We start from the raw sequence: 20,521 nt of genomic DNA, 5'->3' as shown, positions 1-20,521 counted from the left end.
CGGACTTTTATACTTTATTATCTACTCATTAACATCATAGAAATATGTCTTTTAATGAATCATGTAAGTCTATTTTGACATTGTTTCCTCAAAAATCATTCAATATTTCTCGAAAATGATTTAATATTTCTTGAAAATGGTTAAATATGTGGTGATAATTTTTTGAATTTAACTACTTGATTCACTTTTGATTGATCAAATCGTGGCTGATTAATTAATTCTGGTATGAATACATGTCCGTTTTTCTGTGATGTGAATACGTGTCTCTCGATTTACTTTGTTTTAGAAACATTTATGTGCATTAATAATTCAATTAAGTAACAAATAAAAGTTTCCTTGATCATTTTCGTTGTAATTTTCTTTCAATAGTGATTCTTCGCAAGTAAAGACATTAAATATTGAATTTTATTTCAGTTTAGAAAGAAATTCTATGAAAAAAAAAATTCCAGTTTCATGTAAAGCAGATTAGTTTTTTTGAACACAGAGATCAATCTAGAAGCAATTTTCTGGAGATTATAGCTGATTTAAATTTTTTTTAAAAAGAAAATTCTGGCATAATGCATTTCTTTCTGATTTCTTGACTTCATTTGACCTGTTTTATTCTGTAACAACAGCTGAAAAGAAATGTGTTGCATTATTGTATCCACAAAACATTCTTTGGAGTTAATGGCTTTTCCGTTATCAAAACGCAGTTTAAGCGTGATTTCATTTATTCATTTACCTTTCACAAAAGAATAATTGGTATTTTTGCTTCTGGGAAATTTCAGGAAACTCCAATTTCTGAAAAATAATTCGTGAATATTTTGTTGGGTGTTTGTTTTTTTTCTTCTATTTTTTCCTACTATCATGTTGATGTTCAAGTATTAAAATTCGAAATTAAAGTAGCATAGAAATAACAATACAATATTATGTCGTTATATAAAATTATATTTAAGAGTTGAATCAGTTTTCTCTCGTAAATTAATAATTCTAATAAAATGTTTTCCTTGTGATCTGTTTGAAAAAGGAAATTTTCAGAAACAAGTCGAATATGCATTTAAAAAAAAATTAGCGATGAATGAACTCAACACACACACACAACGCAGATCTGTGAGGAATGTTCAATTATGCGGTAAGTAATTAAATTTATTTGATGAAAAATATACATAGGAAGCATCCAGCCATTCAAATGTTTTATATTATCACATCGCATGACGCAACACATATAAACAGGGGTGCACAAACTCCGGCCAGAGGGCCAAATGCGGCCCACAGAGAGGTTTCTATCCGGCCGCGTGAAAGTTGTTCCATTATATAAAAATATATCAATATACGCAACACGATAAATACCTGGATGACCATATTTCCTTTATAAAAATACGGATATCGAAAAAAAAGGATAAAATATTGATGAAGTTGCCGGTAACAGCCAAAAAACTGTCAAAGAAAAGTAAAAATTACATTTAAAGTCAAAGAAATTGTCAAAGGCAAGTGAAGTTGTCACTGCAGCTGGGAAAGAAAATGTTAACGGCAAGAAAATTTGCCACTTAAAGGCCAAGATATTGTCAAAGGTAAATAAAGCTGCTAACCATCACTAAAACTGCTAAAAAATCGCCGGTCGCTGGAAATAATGGGTACTGCAAGTCAAAATTGAATTCCCCACAAAAACAAAACATGCTTGACAAATATGTGAAATGAATATATTTTTATATTCATCATATACATACAGTCATGATTATCATGTCGTGAAAATAATCTTAATATTCTTGATTTCAAAAATTCAACTAAGCCTTGTTGAAAATAGAGGAAGAAACGGAACATCATTTTTCATAAAGAACTTGAGACGTGCAAAATGTTACGGGGTTATCCTGTAAAATACTGGTTACATGGTCATACTTTATGTACCTATGTTTCTGGCTCGAGAGCGACATAAATACCACAAATCTGGCCCGTGAGCTGGAAGGTTCTGTACCCCTGCATATAAGTGTTTCAGGAGAGGGGACAAATATACATCTATATACACACAACACATAAGTAATCTTGAAAATTGCCATATTTAGGCTTCTCAATACAATATAAATACCATATATCAGTAACATTATTGATTAGTTAGTAGTATGTATGTATCAGTACTGTTTTTTCGCCCATAGCTCCTTTTGTAACTTTTTTTTTCAGTCTTGTCCCCGACCCTCAAGGGCCCCTCCCATCGTCATCCAGGAGCGAGACCCTTTCAACTTATTGATTTTTTTTTAGCAAATTTATTATGAACATGAATTTTATGAATAAGATCAATCTTTAGACCAGTGATTCCCAACGTGGGCGTTAACGCCCCCTGGGGGTGATCGAAAGTTTCAGGGAGCGGTAGAAGATACGGGTATAATATAGGATCCTATGGGTTAGATTGCGTTTGGGGGCGATGGGAGAAAAAAAATTCTGAAGAAGGGGCCGATGGGACAAAAAATGTTGGGAAACTATGTTCTAGAGTCTAGACCCTCCTGGGCTAGGGAGGTCTAGCCCCCATTCTGATTGGCCCCATTTCCATGGGCCCCAAGCAAACTGATGTTAGGATCATTGTACTTAGCTCGAAGAAGGGATTAGACAGGGATGTTTATCCCATGAATTCGTAAATAGTTAAAAAATTCATAAAAGTCAAATGAATTGGTGTATATGAATGCGGTTTGCAAAAACCGTGTTTTATGAGTAGTTCTGTCGAATTCGGCACACAATTTGCCACACACACTTTTTCCCCCACCATAATTCAAAAGTTGAGAAGCTTTATATCTTCAACATCACACAAAATTTCTTTTCACAGCACGTGACCAGCTTAGTCACCTTTCGTGGCCCTACTTTCAATTGTTTTTCACCCGTGGCAGCACTCAGAATGTAATCCCAGGATTGTAAGAGAATCATATTACTACCAGGTTAAGAAGCAACTGCTTTAGATTATTAATTGGAGGGAGGGAGGGGGACTCAAGATTCAAGTCGTCCTCCTTTTTTATCAGATGCCTATACTTCTTAAGATATTGTGTTTGCAATACCTTATTGATCGTTATTCGTTCGAATGAAGCAAATTATTTCCCGAATTTTAATCTGAATTAGTTAAAATTACGTCCGAAAACGTATTTTGTATTGATCACCTTTTTTTTTTTAACAGTTCTCGTATCATTTACTCTTCAAAAATTCAGGTCTTCCATCAGAACTAGCGTCACATCCTTGCTCGATCCCTCGTGATACTGTTATCATTCCAGAGTACGATCAGAAAATACACGGAAAGTACACTCAGAAACATCAAGCTTTCTTTTCTAAGTTTCTTAAAGTTGAAATCAGACCGTTATGACCCTTTATGTACACCTCTTGCTTGCAAAGAATGTTGAATTAAAGTACAATACTTCACACACAATGCAAGATTCAATTACATAAAAATCCATTACGTTGATATAACCGCCGGTTCTTTGGAATAGATGCCGTTTCTTATCATTTCAAACATTGCTTATTGTTTGATAATTCCAGCACTGATACAGTGTCCACTTTGGCGAGCTCGTAATTTTATTCCCGTGTACTTTTTTTCCGTTCGTTGAGCTGTACATTGCTGTGTTGTTGTAAACACACAATATAGCGCTTCACACAACATTAGAAGCCTTTGAGAGTTGATGGCACACATCAAGATTTTTCTATTTCACTCGTTAAAATTTTTCTTCTCTCTTTCAGGACACAAACCAATAAATACAGAAACTGTACAATTCGAAAGCTGAATAAATTAACGCAATCCTAGACAATATAAAATCGGATGGAATATATGATGAATGTGACGCCGCAGCAAGAACATGTTGGGCATCTGAAAATATGAAAAAAAAATATTCGTGAGTGATCAAACCCCACAGAAACAGTCTTTTACGTCTAAATTAAAATCTGAAATTGCAGTGCGAAATAAGATTTGAAGCTGCAAAAATACAGAGCACAAAATTAGCATAATGCATACAAATGTTCATTTTTCGCAAAAAAAAATTTCGTTTCTGCTATGTATATTTCATATCCTTGTGGCTGGCTCTATTATTTAGCACCCTCTATATACAGACATGAAACAGTCTTTGTATGTGACGGATTTCACTGTAAATCGTTATGCTACTTTTGTTGTCATTTTTTTTGTCTCAAAATAGCATTCAGATTTCGAGGAGTGTACCAAGTACGAAACCACACGTGTGTGCACCTCGTCAATATTCCTCTGCGGAATTTCTAACGAATTGGTACATGTTGGAATGTTTAGAGTATGTGCGTGTGCATAAAAACGTTAAAATATATTTTTCAGAAAATTATATATTATATGGCCTTATTATACAGAATATAAATCGTTTGTGATTATTTCGAATATTTTTTGTAAAAAATATCTCTGCCTCATTTGTCTTTACAGAAAAGTATCGGAAAAATATCCACACCTATCCCAAAAATATGGGATTCTGCTGCCATCTATAAACTAAAAACTAAACTACGTGTTATAATCTTTTAAGGGGGTTGGTGCACGCAAATTTCCAAAAAAGAATTTAAATTTTCAAACACTATAAAATTTTCTGCATCTAACTGTTTTAAATCTTTTGTTCTACTTGTATTTAAAGAATTTTTAAGATATTTTAATATAAGGTAATGGCAAAAATCAGTTTTATTCGCGCAAGGAATGGTTTTACTTTAATATATGAGGCATGTGACAGTAATATACGTTCATCTCATAACTGAGTTTTTGTTAGTTAAGGAACATTATTTGGAACGCACTGATTGGAATGTCTTGAAACTTCGTGTGTCTCTCAACACTATGGTGTTATATACTTTAACACGAGCTTTTAGGATTTTATTATTGTTGGTTATTTTTTTTCCTGAATTTTGACTGTAACAACATGCATCGTTTTCAAAAATCACCAAAATTTACCATATTGAATGCCATAACATGTTTTTAAATACTTTTAATAACAAAAAACTCCTCGTGTTAAAATATTTAACACCATATTACTGCGAGACACACAAAGTTTCAAGACATTTGAATGAGTGGTGGTCGGAAAAATGTTCCTTATCTAACAAGAAACTTAGTTTTGCGAACAGAGCATTTTAGTGAAAAACATTGTGATACCTGCCAGGTTTATATTAACATATTTTAAAAATAGTTTTAGTACAGGTAGAACAGAAACTTTAACACAGTTATATACACGCAGAAAATTTCGTAGTATTTAAAAATTGGAAAATGTGTTTTTTTTTGTTTTTTTTTGAAGAATTTGCGTGCACCAACCCCCTTAAGTAAATCGATGGTTTCAAACCGGTATGCGCAGCATAAAAGCAAATCCTATTATGATTCTAAAACATCATATATTTTTATGCTGGATACTGGTATAAATTTCTTGAGATAAAAACCGGTAAATAGGTTATTATATTTTCTACTTTATTACGTTTTATAAACATCAAAAAATATAGTGACTCTTATGTTAGATGCATTTTTTACACCGGTTTGTAGAATAAAAATATGTAAATTTATAACACATGTTGTTCATTTTATTCTGCTCATCGATTTAAAACTAGCAATCATTTTATTTTGATAATTATAACACACATAGTTTTAATTTTATTCAATAGATGGCAGCAGGGATGCTAGCTTGAAGCAGCAGAAATGTCGGTCGCTGCCGTTCGGAATCGGCAATAAATTGTAGGTCCCAGTCTAATTTGCCCTCGCGTGCGGGAAATTACCGTGGTGCGACGAAAATGAACTGCCGTGCGATCTGTTGCAGATTGCTCCTAGTTTTTTTATGCAATGTTACTACCGAAGTCGAGCGTGCGCATATTCGACAACTGATTTGAGACGCTTTTCACAGCAGTCGTGCACTAACTACCAGTTAGTGCCCAATATGCTACCCAATATGGTTTCTGCTGTATTTCAACTTCAAGGTGCTAATCTGAGTCAGTCACCCATTTAAAAAGCCTAACTGCAGAGAGTAGGCAGACTTCCAACACTATACTTACATCACGCGAAAATTCAGGCATCCGCCAATTCTACTTTAAAACATGGAAGACACATGACAGTAGCACAAAACACGCATAATTTTCACAACATAAATATGGTAGGGCTAAACATACACATTATGGTATGATTCTTTAGAAAATCCACACCGCAGAGGAATGTGTACTAGCTACATGTATGGTTTAGTAGTTGTAGTAATTGTAATAGACAGCACGTGGCGCTCTGCGGCCGTGTACGCATCGCGATGAACTTGTATCATGAGAACACATGATCAATTTTTCGTGGTGTCTGTGTTGGTTTGCAGAATTTTATTTTCTACGGTTTCCAACTTTGACAAGTGAATGCCAGCTGTTCTATCATTTAAAAAATTATCTGCACAGAAAGAAAGCAGACCTTCAACGCAATACTCACATACGACAATACATGTATAAATTCCAAGGGTACGGTAGCCCTGATCGATAAGATACTCGGCTAAAGTACCTGAGGATATTTAGAGGTGTCGCGAGTTAAATACCCGGTTCATCCTTGTCAGAAACTTTCACAGAGGTACAACAGAACCGACGGCCACTTGACGACTTAAAACGTTAGCATACATTTTGAAGTACTGACAACTTAAAATTTAGTTGGCTACTAAATCACTTAACGCGTGTAAACGGACCTTATTGGTGCTCACATTTGAACTGTATCAACTCGCGAATGAGCTTGAGGAGTTGATCTCTCGTATATAACCAATTTTTATGACTAATCATGGGTTGTTGTCGCACTAGAAGTCATTAGCTTTCGATCATTTTAACCCGGGCACCCTATATAATCAGTATATAATCTGTATCCCTTACCTGTTCGAGATCCACGGCCACCTGCAAGGGAAAAACCGAAATATAATAAACAATTTGAACAAAAAAAAATTCACTTAAAATTCCTTTACATTCTGTCTCAAATTGTTTGCACAGCGGATATCTCTGCAATCATTGAGAAAGAAATATACTATACTTTCCATCACAAAATGTGTTCAAATGATGTGTGGTTACTCATAATGTCTCAAATTTTCCCAGGGTTCATATACATAAAAAAGTAGAAAATCTAACATTTTATGTAGACCCTGTGTGCTAAATCTCCTAAATGGTGGAATGCAAAGAATAAAATGCAAAATCAGAAGCCATTCATAAAAATTTGTAATTTTTTTTTTAATAATGTGCTTGTATTCATGTATTTTTTATGCATAATAAAGCACCCGACACTTCATCCGGGGCAATAGCTAGAATTAATAATGGTCGATAGAGCCTGGGTGGTGCATGGTATGAAATGAAAATGGTTCACAAATTGCGAAACGTAAATTAACTTCAAAATTGTAAAAATTCTGTAATTGTCAAAATTACTGTCAAAAAATATTTCCGATTTGTCGTTGCGCGGCCTACACGACAACAACTAGTCATCCAACGCACTCGGAGAGACCCCCACTAACGGAATTTCGGCATCGAGTCCAGACGTGCTGAGGACGCTACAATATCAATTTAGACTTCGATTCTTATACCACGATTCATTGTAATTATTTTGTTGATTTATACGCTTGTAGTCGAACTTGTTATTCTGTTATACAAATTTATAGACATTCATGTACGTATACTCATTTAATAATATTCCAGATGCACCAATCTTCCGAAAACGCTTCGATATCTCCTTGAGATGGGAAGCAGGACGTGTACGATCCTGCAATATTCAATGTTCAATGTCAAAAAATATAATTGTTATTTATTTTGAATAAAACAAATTGAATGGTTGAGTTCATTCTATTCGTATGCAGTCCCTAAAAATGACAACTTTTGTGAGCCAATGAAAACTTGCCAACACTGTGATAATTTGCCAAAACACAGTGATTTTATATATTTCGTACATGACGTGAAGCTAATGGGGGTAGTTGGCAATCCACAGTGGTGCGTTTTGCGAAAATCGTAGCCAAAACCCCAAAAAAAATGTTTTGCCGTCGGACCCTGATTTTTTCACAGATGAAGAGTGAATAACCCCCGGCTTCTCGACGTACGTTTTTTTTTTCGTTCATCCCCTGTTAGTTTTCGCCCAGAAAGAGCTCCAATGTAGGTGATTCAAGTAGCAGTATACCGCACATCCATCTAAACCTTTTACAGAACTGCTCTCGTTCAGAAATTTCGTAGCTCTCCAGGGAAGAATTTTAGGCAGTTATTTCTTTTCTTTAAAGTGTGTTAGCAATTTTTAGAAACACATTTTGAATTTCGTTTTTGATATTTTTATTAAAAAATAAATTATTGTTAATACCAAGTCATTTTTAAAAAAAAAATTCATTTTTGTGAGTGGCGGTAGAAAAAAAATGACCTGATGTGACCTCCTGAAATTCATTTCTCAACATACTTTAACATGTTTAGTTTATGAAAAAAGTGAAATTAGCTGCTAATATCAGCTACTCAGCTACTCCGCTGACCCCAGCGACTTTTCTTCAACATGTTATAGCTGAGGCTTGCCTATACAAAGGCGGAATAGATTTGAATTTGAGAAAAAAAATTTAAAAATGGCAGATTATTGCTCTGATAACTGCAGATTATTTTAGCTTTAACTTAAAAGCTGCAAAACGCCTCAGATTTTTTTTTTTTTTTTTTTTTTTTGTCTTTTTAGTTTCAAACTCAGGGGGCTCCACTCTGAAAAAAATTTAGATTTTTAACGAAATACTTATAAAGGATCATAGCTCAAATTTTAGGCAGCAATTCACCGATTTAGAAAATCGCATAAAGAAATGAACACTGAATGACGTTTTAAATGCTTAAATTAAGTAAAATTTAAAGGGTGTACAGAAAACGTAAAAAAATTAACTGCAAATCTTAACAAACGTTCTCAGTTTCTGCGAAGTACACACAAAGAATCGGTGGTGAACACATATCACAGAATTTGCTGAGACTAATAAGAGAACAAAAAAGACAATAACTGATTCATTAAGGACATACATCAAAAACTTGAATAAATTCGAAAAAGTTTCTGGCAAGAATTCTCAACATGTGATGCGCGAATTAATAACTATTTGTCATCCATTCATATCTAGCCCGGGGGAAACAACAAAAAGAAAAATTTAAGGTTGCCGCAAAACGTCTTCAATAACCCAAAACTAGTTTTGACCATTTGAGCGACATCTATGTATGTAAAATTGATTTTCTGTGTGTCTGTGTATATATTGTTCTTTCTACAAATCCACGATTTTAGATTGATCGGCTACCAAATTTTATATGTACTCGTAAACGAAATAGGACCCGATTTGAACGATAGGCTATTTTAAATTTCGACAAAACAGATCAAATGCCCGAAATTGTCAGGCAAAAATGGTTCTTGGGCCTTAACAATGACTTTCGGAATGTTTACTTTATTCAAAGTGGTTCCCTAACAAAGCGCCTCAGACATGTTTATTCCTTTACAATGGCTTGTCGCTTTTTCAATGCTCCCAGTATGTTGAGAAAACCTGGGCAACGCCGAGTATTATAGCTAGTTGTCAATAAATTATAATTATGATTATAATATATATTATTATGATACACTCATTCTGGTTCACTTGCGAGTAGAATGGTATTGCTATTCCGGATGCAACACGGGTCACCGATTTGTCAATTCTCATTGACTAGCGGCTTTGGTTTTCTGAGCATTGCTCAGGGTTGGTCAAAAAATCGAATAGAAAATGCTCGGTTTCATTCTTAAAAAGGTCTCTTCGCGTTCTCCTAAAGTCACTTTTCCGCTTCTCCAAGGCTTAATTAGACCTGGGCTAAAGAATTCTGTAAGGTTATGGAGATCATACCTGCAGACAGAAATGGACTTGGTTGAGGGAGGCAGAGAAGAGCTGCCGTGTCCTTGTTGGCCCATGGGGCTTGAGTTATGGAGACTTGATTTCTTGAATATGGGCAGTGTATTATTAATTTTTTTTGTTTGACATATACTTTTATAATTAGTGCTGTATTTTGTTTATATATTTGGCATCCATATTATTTTTTATGGGCATAATTATTTCAACCACCTCATTGGGCAATTAGCCTGTTGGGGCCTTTGTATTTGTATTTAATATCTTGATAAACGTTGCTTTAAAACAATGAAATTTTTGCTAAAATTAGATTTTTCCGTGCGGGATCTATATTTTGGTAAGTTTTAAGCACCCGGGACTGCATAAAAATGAATTTGTTTTGAAATATTTTTGTAATTGGAAATATGTTTCCAAACTCAATGGCTGCAGAGATATCGGCTCCGCTGTGCAAACACACAATTTGAGACAGCCTGTATTCTCAATTATATTTCAAATCAGGAAAATGTTCAAGTTCATTTGATAAAACATACATAAATTATAATTTTAGTTCTTTAAGCCTCGTGACGTCTCAAAAGGCTTTGACCAACAACCAGGCCTCAAAATCATTCAAAATTATTTATTCTGAGCTTGACTCGATTTTTTTTTCACACATTTAACTACTTTATTATGATGCAGGGTCCAAAGCAGCTGAGCTTGTTGAGACGGCCCACAACGCGCATGAAAAACTGAACGATATACATGTAGAGAATTGGCGAGGAACTAAATGGATTTTTGTGCTACTTAAATAATGCATCACAAAAATATGTTATTTTGCAAAAAAAAAACCATAATTTTTAAGCATGGTATCTATGAATAATTTGGGGAAAATAAATTATATCATGGCAGAAATAATTACTAGTTGATATTCAAATAATCATCATATTATTCCAAAATTAATGGTACATTCCGAGCAATATAGAAAAGAAATTTTTTCTGTGTGATATTTTTTTTTGTGATAGAAGAAAATTAATTACTTTATTTCCATGAAATAATCGTGATAGAAATGTAAATTTATTCACCACGAGGAAAAATCCAATTACCGCTTCCGAACCAGAACAAGATCCGTATTACATTTCTTATTGAAATAAATTATTTTTTCAAAACCAATTTTATTAGAATTTTAAATCATATTATTTGAATGAATTTTCTTGAGAATAATCTGTTTCTGTATGAAACCTTTTTGTGCATTTATTCGAGCTTGGAACATTTATGATATTTTTAAATTTCATTTTCAATAACGAATTAGTATATACATATATATTTCTTTTTTAAATTTCATGAATAAATTTTGAATCGAGTTTTTTATGCTAGTAGGCATGATAATATCATTTCTATATCAAGGAAAATGATTATTTACTGGATATAAATCAGAATACATGTAATGAATAATGTATGAATTTCACTAAAATTCCAGAAAATATTCCATGGAACGTATTAGATGTGTAACTAAATGTCTCCTATTCTCATTATAACGTGATCGTATTTTCCTTTAGACAAAAGAGATTTCCATTATTTTGAAGATATAATGCAAATATCCGTGAAACCTTTCACTTTCACATCAAAATTTCATTCTAGAATTTTCGTTAGAAATGCGAAATATTTCTATATATTCATACATAAATATTTGGGTATGTATCGGCTTACCTTAATTTGAGCACACGCACACACATTTCCCAATACGTGAAAACCGGATTTTTGAGCTATTTCTGTATGCACGGTGAGCTTTTGAATTTCAAATCTCGTATAACACGTGGGAGATAACATTGTTTTAATGGAATGTAAATTAAGATCAAATCTCTTCTTCTGAGTGTGTATGTAGTAGTGATGGAAACTTTATGAAATTTGCATGAGTAATGTGTATATGTATTCAAACATATACTGTACATGAAAGTTTTACGCGGAGGGACATGGAAAGCATCGCGTATTCCTCCCCATACGCCATTATCTCGGGTAAATCCGCTTTCATTAATAATTCTCAGCTTGAACACGAGCTACACAAGTATACTATATATAACTGTAGAGTAGATTTTCGCAGTAGTGGTATGTAGTTACCTGAATAATATTTATATTTTCGTCGCCTCTCACTGTTTTCATCTGAAACTTTGCTTCGGGCAAAGCAAAACAGAGCCACTGAAACTCCTTGTGAAAATGTTGGGAAAGATCCCAAACCTACGCTTTAATACTGCCATGATCTTCCATTGGCATCAAAGACATCGTTAACATCATGTGAAAAATATGGATCAAGCATAATTCTGAAAGCGATGGCAATTTCGTGTTGATAAAATCTCAAGTTTGACTATATGTAGGGTGTCCTGTACGTCCTATATATAATGAAGCCATTATACAGGGTGTTTCAAAAATAATTACCCGATTTTAAATGCGTATATTACGAAAAATATTGAACACATAGACACTTAAGATTAATTTTATATTACATGACTAATCATAGAGTTTTTTTACGAGCCAAATTACAGGTGCTCGATATGTCCACCTTGGGATGCACAGCATATGTCTATACGGTAGTCAAATTCGTCCCAAACTTTTGCGAGCATGTTTGCATCCACTACGAGTGGATTTTTGTGGATTACGTGTGAAACTCTGTCAGATGCGCTCCACATTTTCATATGGCATGCGGGGACGGCCAGGGGATTTCCCTTTACACAGACAACCCGTGTCTCGGGAATGTTTATACCATCGCCTAATGCTGTGAATGGTAGGAAGTTCAACACATGGGTATCGTCGACGAAAAGCACGATGACCAATTGTTGCGGACTCACACTTCGCAAAGCTTAGAACACAAAACGATTACTGTTGCGCAGTCGCTATCTTGACAAACACCGAAATGGTGGCCGAAGGAAGTGAGTTAGCGCTACCTGTCGGCAACTGAAATGAACTCGAAATTTCCCTCTTCCTAGCTTCACATTATTTGATTAAAAGCCGAATAGTTACGATTTCTTTTTTTTGTTAATCGGATGATTCTTTTTGAAACGCCCTGTATCATCAACCATTCATCATAGAAATATGGTTCTAATTAAAAACAAATGCTCAAAATATGCTCAAAAATCACTCTATACCAGTTTCAAGAGGGAAAATACAGCGTTTAACAAAAAAAAATCTAAATTTTTATACGGTCCCCCTGTCCTCTATAACTTCCAAACAGAAAGTTGTTGCCCTATCTCTCTTGAGACAAAACAAAACAATACATGTCTCTAAGTGCAATATTCGCTGAGATATTTGAGTTCAATGTTCTGAGAAAAGTTGAGAAATAACAGCATAAACGAGGAAAAGAATCGTTGTCTGTTAGTTTATGCTATTCTTTCACAATTTTTTTTCAGATTTTTCAATTCACGTATCTCATAAAATGTTTCACTAATAAACATGGATTTTTTTTTTTTGCCTGAAGAGTGACCAGGCAACAACTTTCTAACGGCCGTAATCACCGGCACAGTTTAAACTGCAATCGTGAAAGGAGGTGAGATCGAAACGGATTGGTTAAATTCAGGATTTTAACCAATCCGTGTCGATCTCTAATCCCTCACCCCCTCCGATTGTAGTTTAAACTGTGTCAGTGAATAAGGCTGTAATTGAAGTTAGAGAACTGGGGGCAGGACCGTATAAAAATTTAGATTATTTATTCTATTACACACGGTATTCTCATTCTCGAAACAGGTACAGAGTAAGAACACTGAACACATTTTGAACATTTTTTGAATTGGAATCATGCCACTGCGACGAACGGTTAACGAGATAAATCCCAATTACAGGACACCCTGTCCTAATGGAAATGGGTTTGATATCAATTAAATTGGTAATAATAATTTTAACGTAGAAGGTGCAGTCAAAACGTTCCCATGATGTGAAATGCTTTCTTCTGAGTGTTCACCTCATTGCTAAGGTGCGAATCATCGTCTAAGTAATTTCTTTTTTGGGACCGAATACTCCGATTTCCACACACACACACATGAAACTCTCCCATTTTTATATATTTCTTACATTTCATTAAGCCCATTGAGCTTTCGTTTCATTTTAGAAAATACTAGAAAGCTTCGAATGGTCAGATTTGAAATGATTCCGGGAGCGCAGTAGCAATGTTGTCGCTATGCGGTCGTGATGAACGTGCATCGCGAAGATTCAGGCTTCAACACCAGTGACAGCATAGTGGTTGTCGGCTGAAGTTGGTTTTCTGTGGGAGGGTTCACTTTCAAGGCGCAAATTTTTCTCCAATTTCAAGCTGTTATTCCACTTAAAAAAGATCTATCCACTGAGTTACAGCATCAAAAAATTCCCGTTTAATACAGTAGGCAGAATAACCTTATGAGTTGTTTACTTCCGAATTGTGAAATGGCTGCACTTTCCAAACATAGTAAGCATTCTTCAGAAACACATACACCAGTTTTTCTCGTTTCTCAACCGCCGGGCCGCGGCCCTGACATCATTCATACCGGGCCGCGAGTGATTGGCAGTTTCCTCTTTTCCTCCATTCATTTTCCGTTAGTCGTGTGTTTGACCGGGCCTTCCAATTATAAAAACAAATGAAACCGGGCCACGGGCTTCCAAAGGTTGAGAACAACTGACATACACGACACATTTCGACTTTTACTATTTTGTCAGAAGCCCCTCAGCGTAGTAATGTATTTACGAGCTGCATGTGCGATGTAAAATAGTAGTAATACGAAAGTTTCCAACATCTGGCTGATGCGAAGATGAATTCAGGCAAGAAAGAAAATTGAACTGCCCTTGTGAGGAATTAGACGTCCTCTCACTTGTCCGGTGTGCGCCCTTGACCACTAGACTACAAAGACAGCGATTCTCAATCTTTCCTTAAAGCTCGTGTGCGCTGAACTGGGCCAAACTCGGGCCAAAGCTAACAATTGCTGACACTGCCACCAGATGACCACTTATTCAAGGATGATGTAACTCTTCGCTAGGAAGGTTTTCAACAGCTAGCTGATGCGAAGATGGAAGCTCTAAGGAAATATCGTGATTCAATGCCTTTGTTGTCTATTTCTAACAACAACAACACTTCATTAGTGAGAAATGTGGAATACAAAGAAGGGGGGGGGGGAAGAAAAATTACCGAGATGAGCCAAATGTCCTTTACTGGAAATCACAAATTACAGAAAATGATTCTGAAATTAACAGTAAATGTCATAAATACCAGTAAAATGTCTGGAACAATTCTAGTCCACTAACTTATGTGAGTTAAACCGTTTATCTCAATCGTTATTTTAATCGTTTTGGTTGCGTTTTCCTATGAATATGAATTGGTTCCCAATCTTTTGAATAAATTTAATTTGGTATGAATCATGTAAGCAATTAATAAATAACTAAATAAAAAGATAAAAAAGTTACCCCAACATGTATTTACAGAAAAGGAAAAAACAAAACTAAACACAGTACGTATTGATATGTCACGGTGGCCGCAGGCATATGGTGATAATATTCAGATTGTAGAAAAAAAGTTCATTTTTAATGTTAAGTTGCATGTCCAAATGTAATAGTGAAGGAGAAAAAAAAAAGCTATAAGGAGGGAAATTTAACCTGAAAAAACTCTTCAATATTATTTATTAAAAACAGGTAATATTTAAATTTGTTTTTAAAGACTAGGAATGAAGTATCATTGTCAAAAGGAGTTGATTGGTTATTGGTCTAGGACAGCGATTCCGAAATGGTCCAAGGGGGTGATAGAACCTACGGATTTAACATAGGATCCTATGGAGTTTACTTGAGTTATGGAGGATGAGAGAGAAAAAAAATTCTGAAGAAGGGGGAGATGGAACAAAAAGTTTGGGAAACTATGGTGCAAGGTGCTCACGCGGCAAGTAAGGAGAAAGTGGGTTCGATTCCCCGCAAGGGTAGTTTTGAATTTTCTTTCTTTCCTGAATTCATCTTCGCATCAGCCAGCTGTTGAAAACTCTCGTACAGATGGCGGAGAGTGACATCATCCTTGAACAGTAGTAATATTTATCCTTTGAAAGAAACTTTTGCACTTTTTTCACACGCGTGTTCGTGGTGAATCATCCAGTTCTTTACAGCCCTATAGCTACGAACTTCTTTCGCCACAACCGTTCTAGTAGTAGTAGCAGCAGTAAAATATGTGCATATTCAGTTTGTCTATCGCCAACATTTCTCAGATATTTCTAGACCTAAATACCAGTAAATGCCTGGAACAGCTCTAATCTTCTAACTTATGTGACTTAAACCGTTTATTTCAATCATTATTTTAATCGTTCTGGTTGCGTTTTCCTATCAATATGCATTGGTTGCCAATCTTTTGAATAAATTTAATCCAATTAGAATTAAATTTTTAAATGTACCGGTCTTCTCTCCGTAGACAACAAGTTGAGAAGCGCTCACTGATTCGAGCACGGGATTTACGTACTTATTGTACCTACCAAATTGACAACTTTCATGATTCTTTTTCAACAATTTTCTCGAAAATTAAGGATTTAAGGGATATGACCGTTGAAGGATTTTCAAATATTCGTTGTTTCTAGGGATACGAGGCAAAACCAACATGTGAATCTCAAAATTTTAGGTTTCCTCTAGAGTATGGTTACCAAAAAAGACTCAATATTTCGAACGCAGTTTCTGTAAGTTTTACCAAAATTTGGGAAACGCAAGCATGCTTTAATTTTCCGTTCATTTCTACAGGGAGAAGAAACATAGGGAACGTGCAAATAATCGATAGCAAATTCGGTAATTTGACAAATTGGTAAACTAATAGAATTACCTAATGCTCTTCAAACTGAACCATTAAAAAATTATGCGCTCGAAAAAATTTATATCTAAAAAAAAAAATTCAAAATTTCAAAAAAAAAAGTCTTTTATCTTCTTATATTTTTTTTCCAAAAACATCGATATCCTTCAATTTTTAAATGCTTTACTTTCTTGAAGTAATAACAAACACTTTATAAGTTACGCAAAAACTTCTTAAGCGTACATAAAACGCCTACTGTTTCCTAAAGGAAAAATTTTCCGCGTATTTTTATAAAAAGGAAAAATATTTAATAACACTTCGGTGTTATCAAGTTAATATGCCACCATTTTCGGGAAACTTCAAAGTAACTTTTAGGATCAATTTCTTTGCGGAATATCTAATCACTTAACTTTTAATAAATTTCCACGCTTCTTAAAATTGGTGTCTTGTATAGCAACGTAAGTGTTAAAATAAATTTCTTTTTCAAAATAGCTTTGTGGGTTATTGCCTATAATTTAATATCGCGCGCAAAAAGAATTTTCTCTACTCAATAAAAGAATTCATTAATATTCTGAATATTCTGCCTCAATTTAGTGCCTGTAAAAAGCTTTTGGAATGCTAATCTTCGAGGGAAAACTTAACAATGAACTAAGAGTAACTGAATAAATGTGAAAACATTTTTAATTGGGTTTATTCGTTCTATCAAGGTAAGTTTGATTTCGATCTGAGCATTAAAGCTCGTGCGAATCTTTGGCTGCGTAAACATTTTTCACTGAATGGGCATGTGGCACAGAGACCTTCGCGAGGGAAAGGCATAAGGGGGCCCACGCTTATCAAAAATTAGAGGAAAAATTTCGTATTTTGGTAAAAAAAAATTCAAATATCTAAAGAAAAATATTATTTATATAGAATTCTGACCCCTTTTTCTGTTAATTTAAATGCTTTTTGAAGGGTGGTAAGCCCAAATTTCACGGACAGAAAATTTTTCTGCCTCTCCCCCCCCCCTCCCTCCATCCCTCCCTCCCTCCCTCCAGGCTTTTTGTGCTCTCTCTCACTCCTGCATACGCCCTTGATATGACGAGCCGGTCTTAGTAAACTATTTCGTATTTCATTTTCAAGAAATGCATGTGATATAGAAATCTGATACAATCAGTGATCACTTCACTTCAAGTTTCAACGGATGGCCGTAGCAACTAAAATAAATTGTCGTAGCAATTAAACTGAATCGTCGTAACGATTCTAATGAATGAATGTGGCAGTGTCAATTAATGGCCATGACAATATCAATTAATGGCCATGGCAATATCAATGAATGGTCCTAGCAACATCAATGGATGGTCCTAGCAACATCAATGGATGGTCCTAGCAACATCAATGGATGGTCCTAGCAACATCAATGGATGGTCCTAGCAACATCAGCGAATGGTCCTGGCCATCCACGAATAGTTTTGTCAGTATCAATGAATGGTTATATAACATATCGGTAAATGGTCCTAGTAATATACGAATGTTTCTAACAATTTCTAGGAATTGTCGTAGAAATTTCTATGAATGGACAATTTCAATATTTTAGCTGTCTTAGCAGTTTCAATGAATTAACCTAGGAATTTCGATGAACAGTTGTTTCAATTTAAAATGATAGTAGATTCAATATCAATGGATGATATTGACAATTTCAGCTAATAGTTTCAACAAACACTATGAATGTTCGTTTCAATATCAAAAAATGGGAGGTCTTAAAAACTTCTATGTTTGGTGATAGCAATTTCTATTAATGGTCGCAGAAATTTCTATGAATGTCGTAGCAATTTCTAAAGCAAAGGTTCTAACAGTTTCACCGAATTTTCCTAGCGATTCCAATGAATAGTCGTTTAAATGTCAAAAAATGGTCCTAGCAATATTAAGTTAGTGTCCTAACAAATTTCAGTGAATAGTGTTAACGATTTCAATAAATTGTCCTAGCAATTTCATGAATGGTCCTAGCAATTTCATGAATGGTCCTAGCAATTTCATGAATGATCCTAGCGATTACTATGAATGATCGCAACAATTTCTATGAATGGTAGTACAAATACAATGATTACTGCAGTTTCACTGAATTATCTGAACAATTCTAATGAATAGTCATTTCACTATCGAAGTGATTTCTACGAATGACCGAAGCAATATGGAAATGGTTCAGTTTTAATGAATTGTTCTGGCAAATTTTCATTGAATTTTCCAATCACAATAAAAGGTTGTTTCAATGTCAATGAATGTTATTCACAATTTTGATGAATGGATCTCAAAGTCAAAAAAATATCCTTGGTATCCCAATTAATTGTTCTAACAATCTCAACGAATGGTCCTAACTATTTCTGTGAACAGCGGTATTGATTTCTATGGATTGTTCTTGCAGTAATTAGTTGTCCTAACAAATCTTTTAAATTCTCTGAGTTCAGTGAATAATTCTTGTAAACTTGACGAATCGTTTTGGTCATTTCATTTCATTGAATAATCATTTGACAGGAGAAATCTCAATAAATGAATTTGTGACACGGAACAAGCACAGCAATACAAAATGAAATTTAATTTTTCACCTGGAAAAAATGCCGTTCTTTTCGTCTTGACGTAGTTTGTTCCTGGTAGATGGACCAAGCACTCGAAAACCGAAGCCTTGCTCTCGAGCAGTTCTTTCACGTCTAACGTCCTTTGCAACTGGACATCGAAGGCACCGTTCGGTCTTGCAGTTGCCGCAGTCTTGACGTTCGTCACGAGCTGTGGTCGACTACTCGCCGATGACAAGAGATATAGCTTCATTCCTGGATTGGGGAATATCCCGACCACTTCGCAACTGACATTCACGTCACCGAATTCACTTTCGACGTATGATAGCTCGAAATCTTCACCCGGTGCTTCAGTAAAACACATAGAAAAATTAAAAAAGGGCAATGATACTGCAAACGTATCAGAAGAAACACATAATCTTAATTACATATTTTAACGTGTATAAGATGCCTCTCCTATTTTTGGTACCCAGTTTTTGGCAAAACGAGTTCCGTACACGTTTAGAGTGTTAGAGTGTACAAACAAGTTACTACACGTTAAAATACGGTGATATAGCTTCTACAATTTTCTCTACAGTAAGATTTGATTACTTTCCGATTAGCGGAACTTTATTACGAGGTCTGATAAATACTTGAATACTTCCTAGTTTGAAAGGCAATGTTACCCAAAATAAAATTATTAACAATTAAAATACTTAATGTTCGAGAAAATATCAATAATGAGAATGTCTAGCATAACGCGTTACTCATTAATGTTATGCGTTTCCGAATATTTCGCCTCATTGAATAAATTACTCGAGTTTAACGAAACTATGTTATTCATTCAGCCAAATAATTCTAATTTACTTATAAGTGAAATAATTCAAGCATGTCATCGGGATCAGTCGAGAAAAGTCCGGTTGGAAATTTGTGTGTACAGATATTCTCAGCACCTAATTAATGGTATTTTCGGGACGTGGCTTTGCTTAGTTTCATTCACAAAGCTTTCGAAAATTACAGCTTGGGTACTTATAAATTTAGGGTTAAATTTTTCATTAAAAAATGAATTTAATGAAGAATTTGTTTAGAATTTTTTTTTAAAACTGTTTTAATTACTTTGTGGATATCTATGAAAATTACAATATAACTGGAAGATTTATAATCACAGCAGTATTTTTCAATTCTATACAGATTTCCTATCTGTGTACATGTTCTCTATACCAGGTGTTTCCAACATAGTTTCTCGCGGAACCCTTGATGGTTATAAGGCTGTTCAGAGGAACCCTCGATGATAATGAGGCTGTTCTACGGAACTCAAATTTTTGAATATTTATCAAGGAAAAAACAGTGTAACCTTACTGCCGTCTCAATAGTATCATAGCCCTTGCCCCAGGGCAAAATGAAACAGGGCTTAGTCACCACCTCTTAATCAAGGGCGTACGATCGATATTTAATTTCAAAAGGCTTGAAGGTACAAG

General features: G+C 34.8%; 1 protein-coding gene across 1 annotated transcript in view; it reads right to left on the bottom strand.

Annotated features, from left to right (window-relative positions):
* Window positions 1-1,108: 1,108 nt before the first annotated feature.
* The window catches only part of LOC149075679 (uncharacterized), a 63,756-nt gene continuing 44,343 nt past the window's right edge, over window positions 1,109-20,521 (bottom strand). The window contains exons 3-5 of the mRNA XM_089243168.1: window positions 19,098-19,412; window positions 6,811-6,831; window positions 1,109-3,814 (exon numbers count right to left, since the gene is read on the bottom strand). Of these exons, the coding sequence (XP_089099294.1) occupies window positions 3,684-3,814; window positions 6,811-6,831; window positions 19,098-19,412 (467 nt within the window). The 3' untranslated portion in view covers window positions 1,109-3,683. The remainder of the gene's footprint in view (window positions 3,815-6,810; window positions 6,832-19,097; window positions 19,413-20,521) is intronic.

Source organism: Pholcus phalangioides, unplaced genomic scaffold, assembly GCF_987345545.1.
Source record: "Pholcus phalangioides strain wild (caught in Gottingen) unplaced genomic scaffold, Ppha-v1.0 ptg000015l_1, whole genome shotgun sequence".
NCBI classification, from domain to species: domain Eukaryota; kingdom Metazoa; phylum Arthropoda; class Arachnida; order Araneae; family Pholcidae; genus Pholcus; species Pholcus phalangioides.
This window is presented reverse-complemented; position numbering and strand designations above follow the sequence as displayed.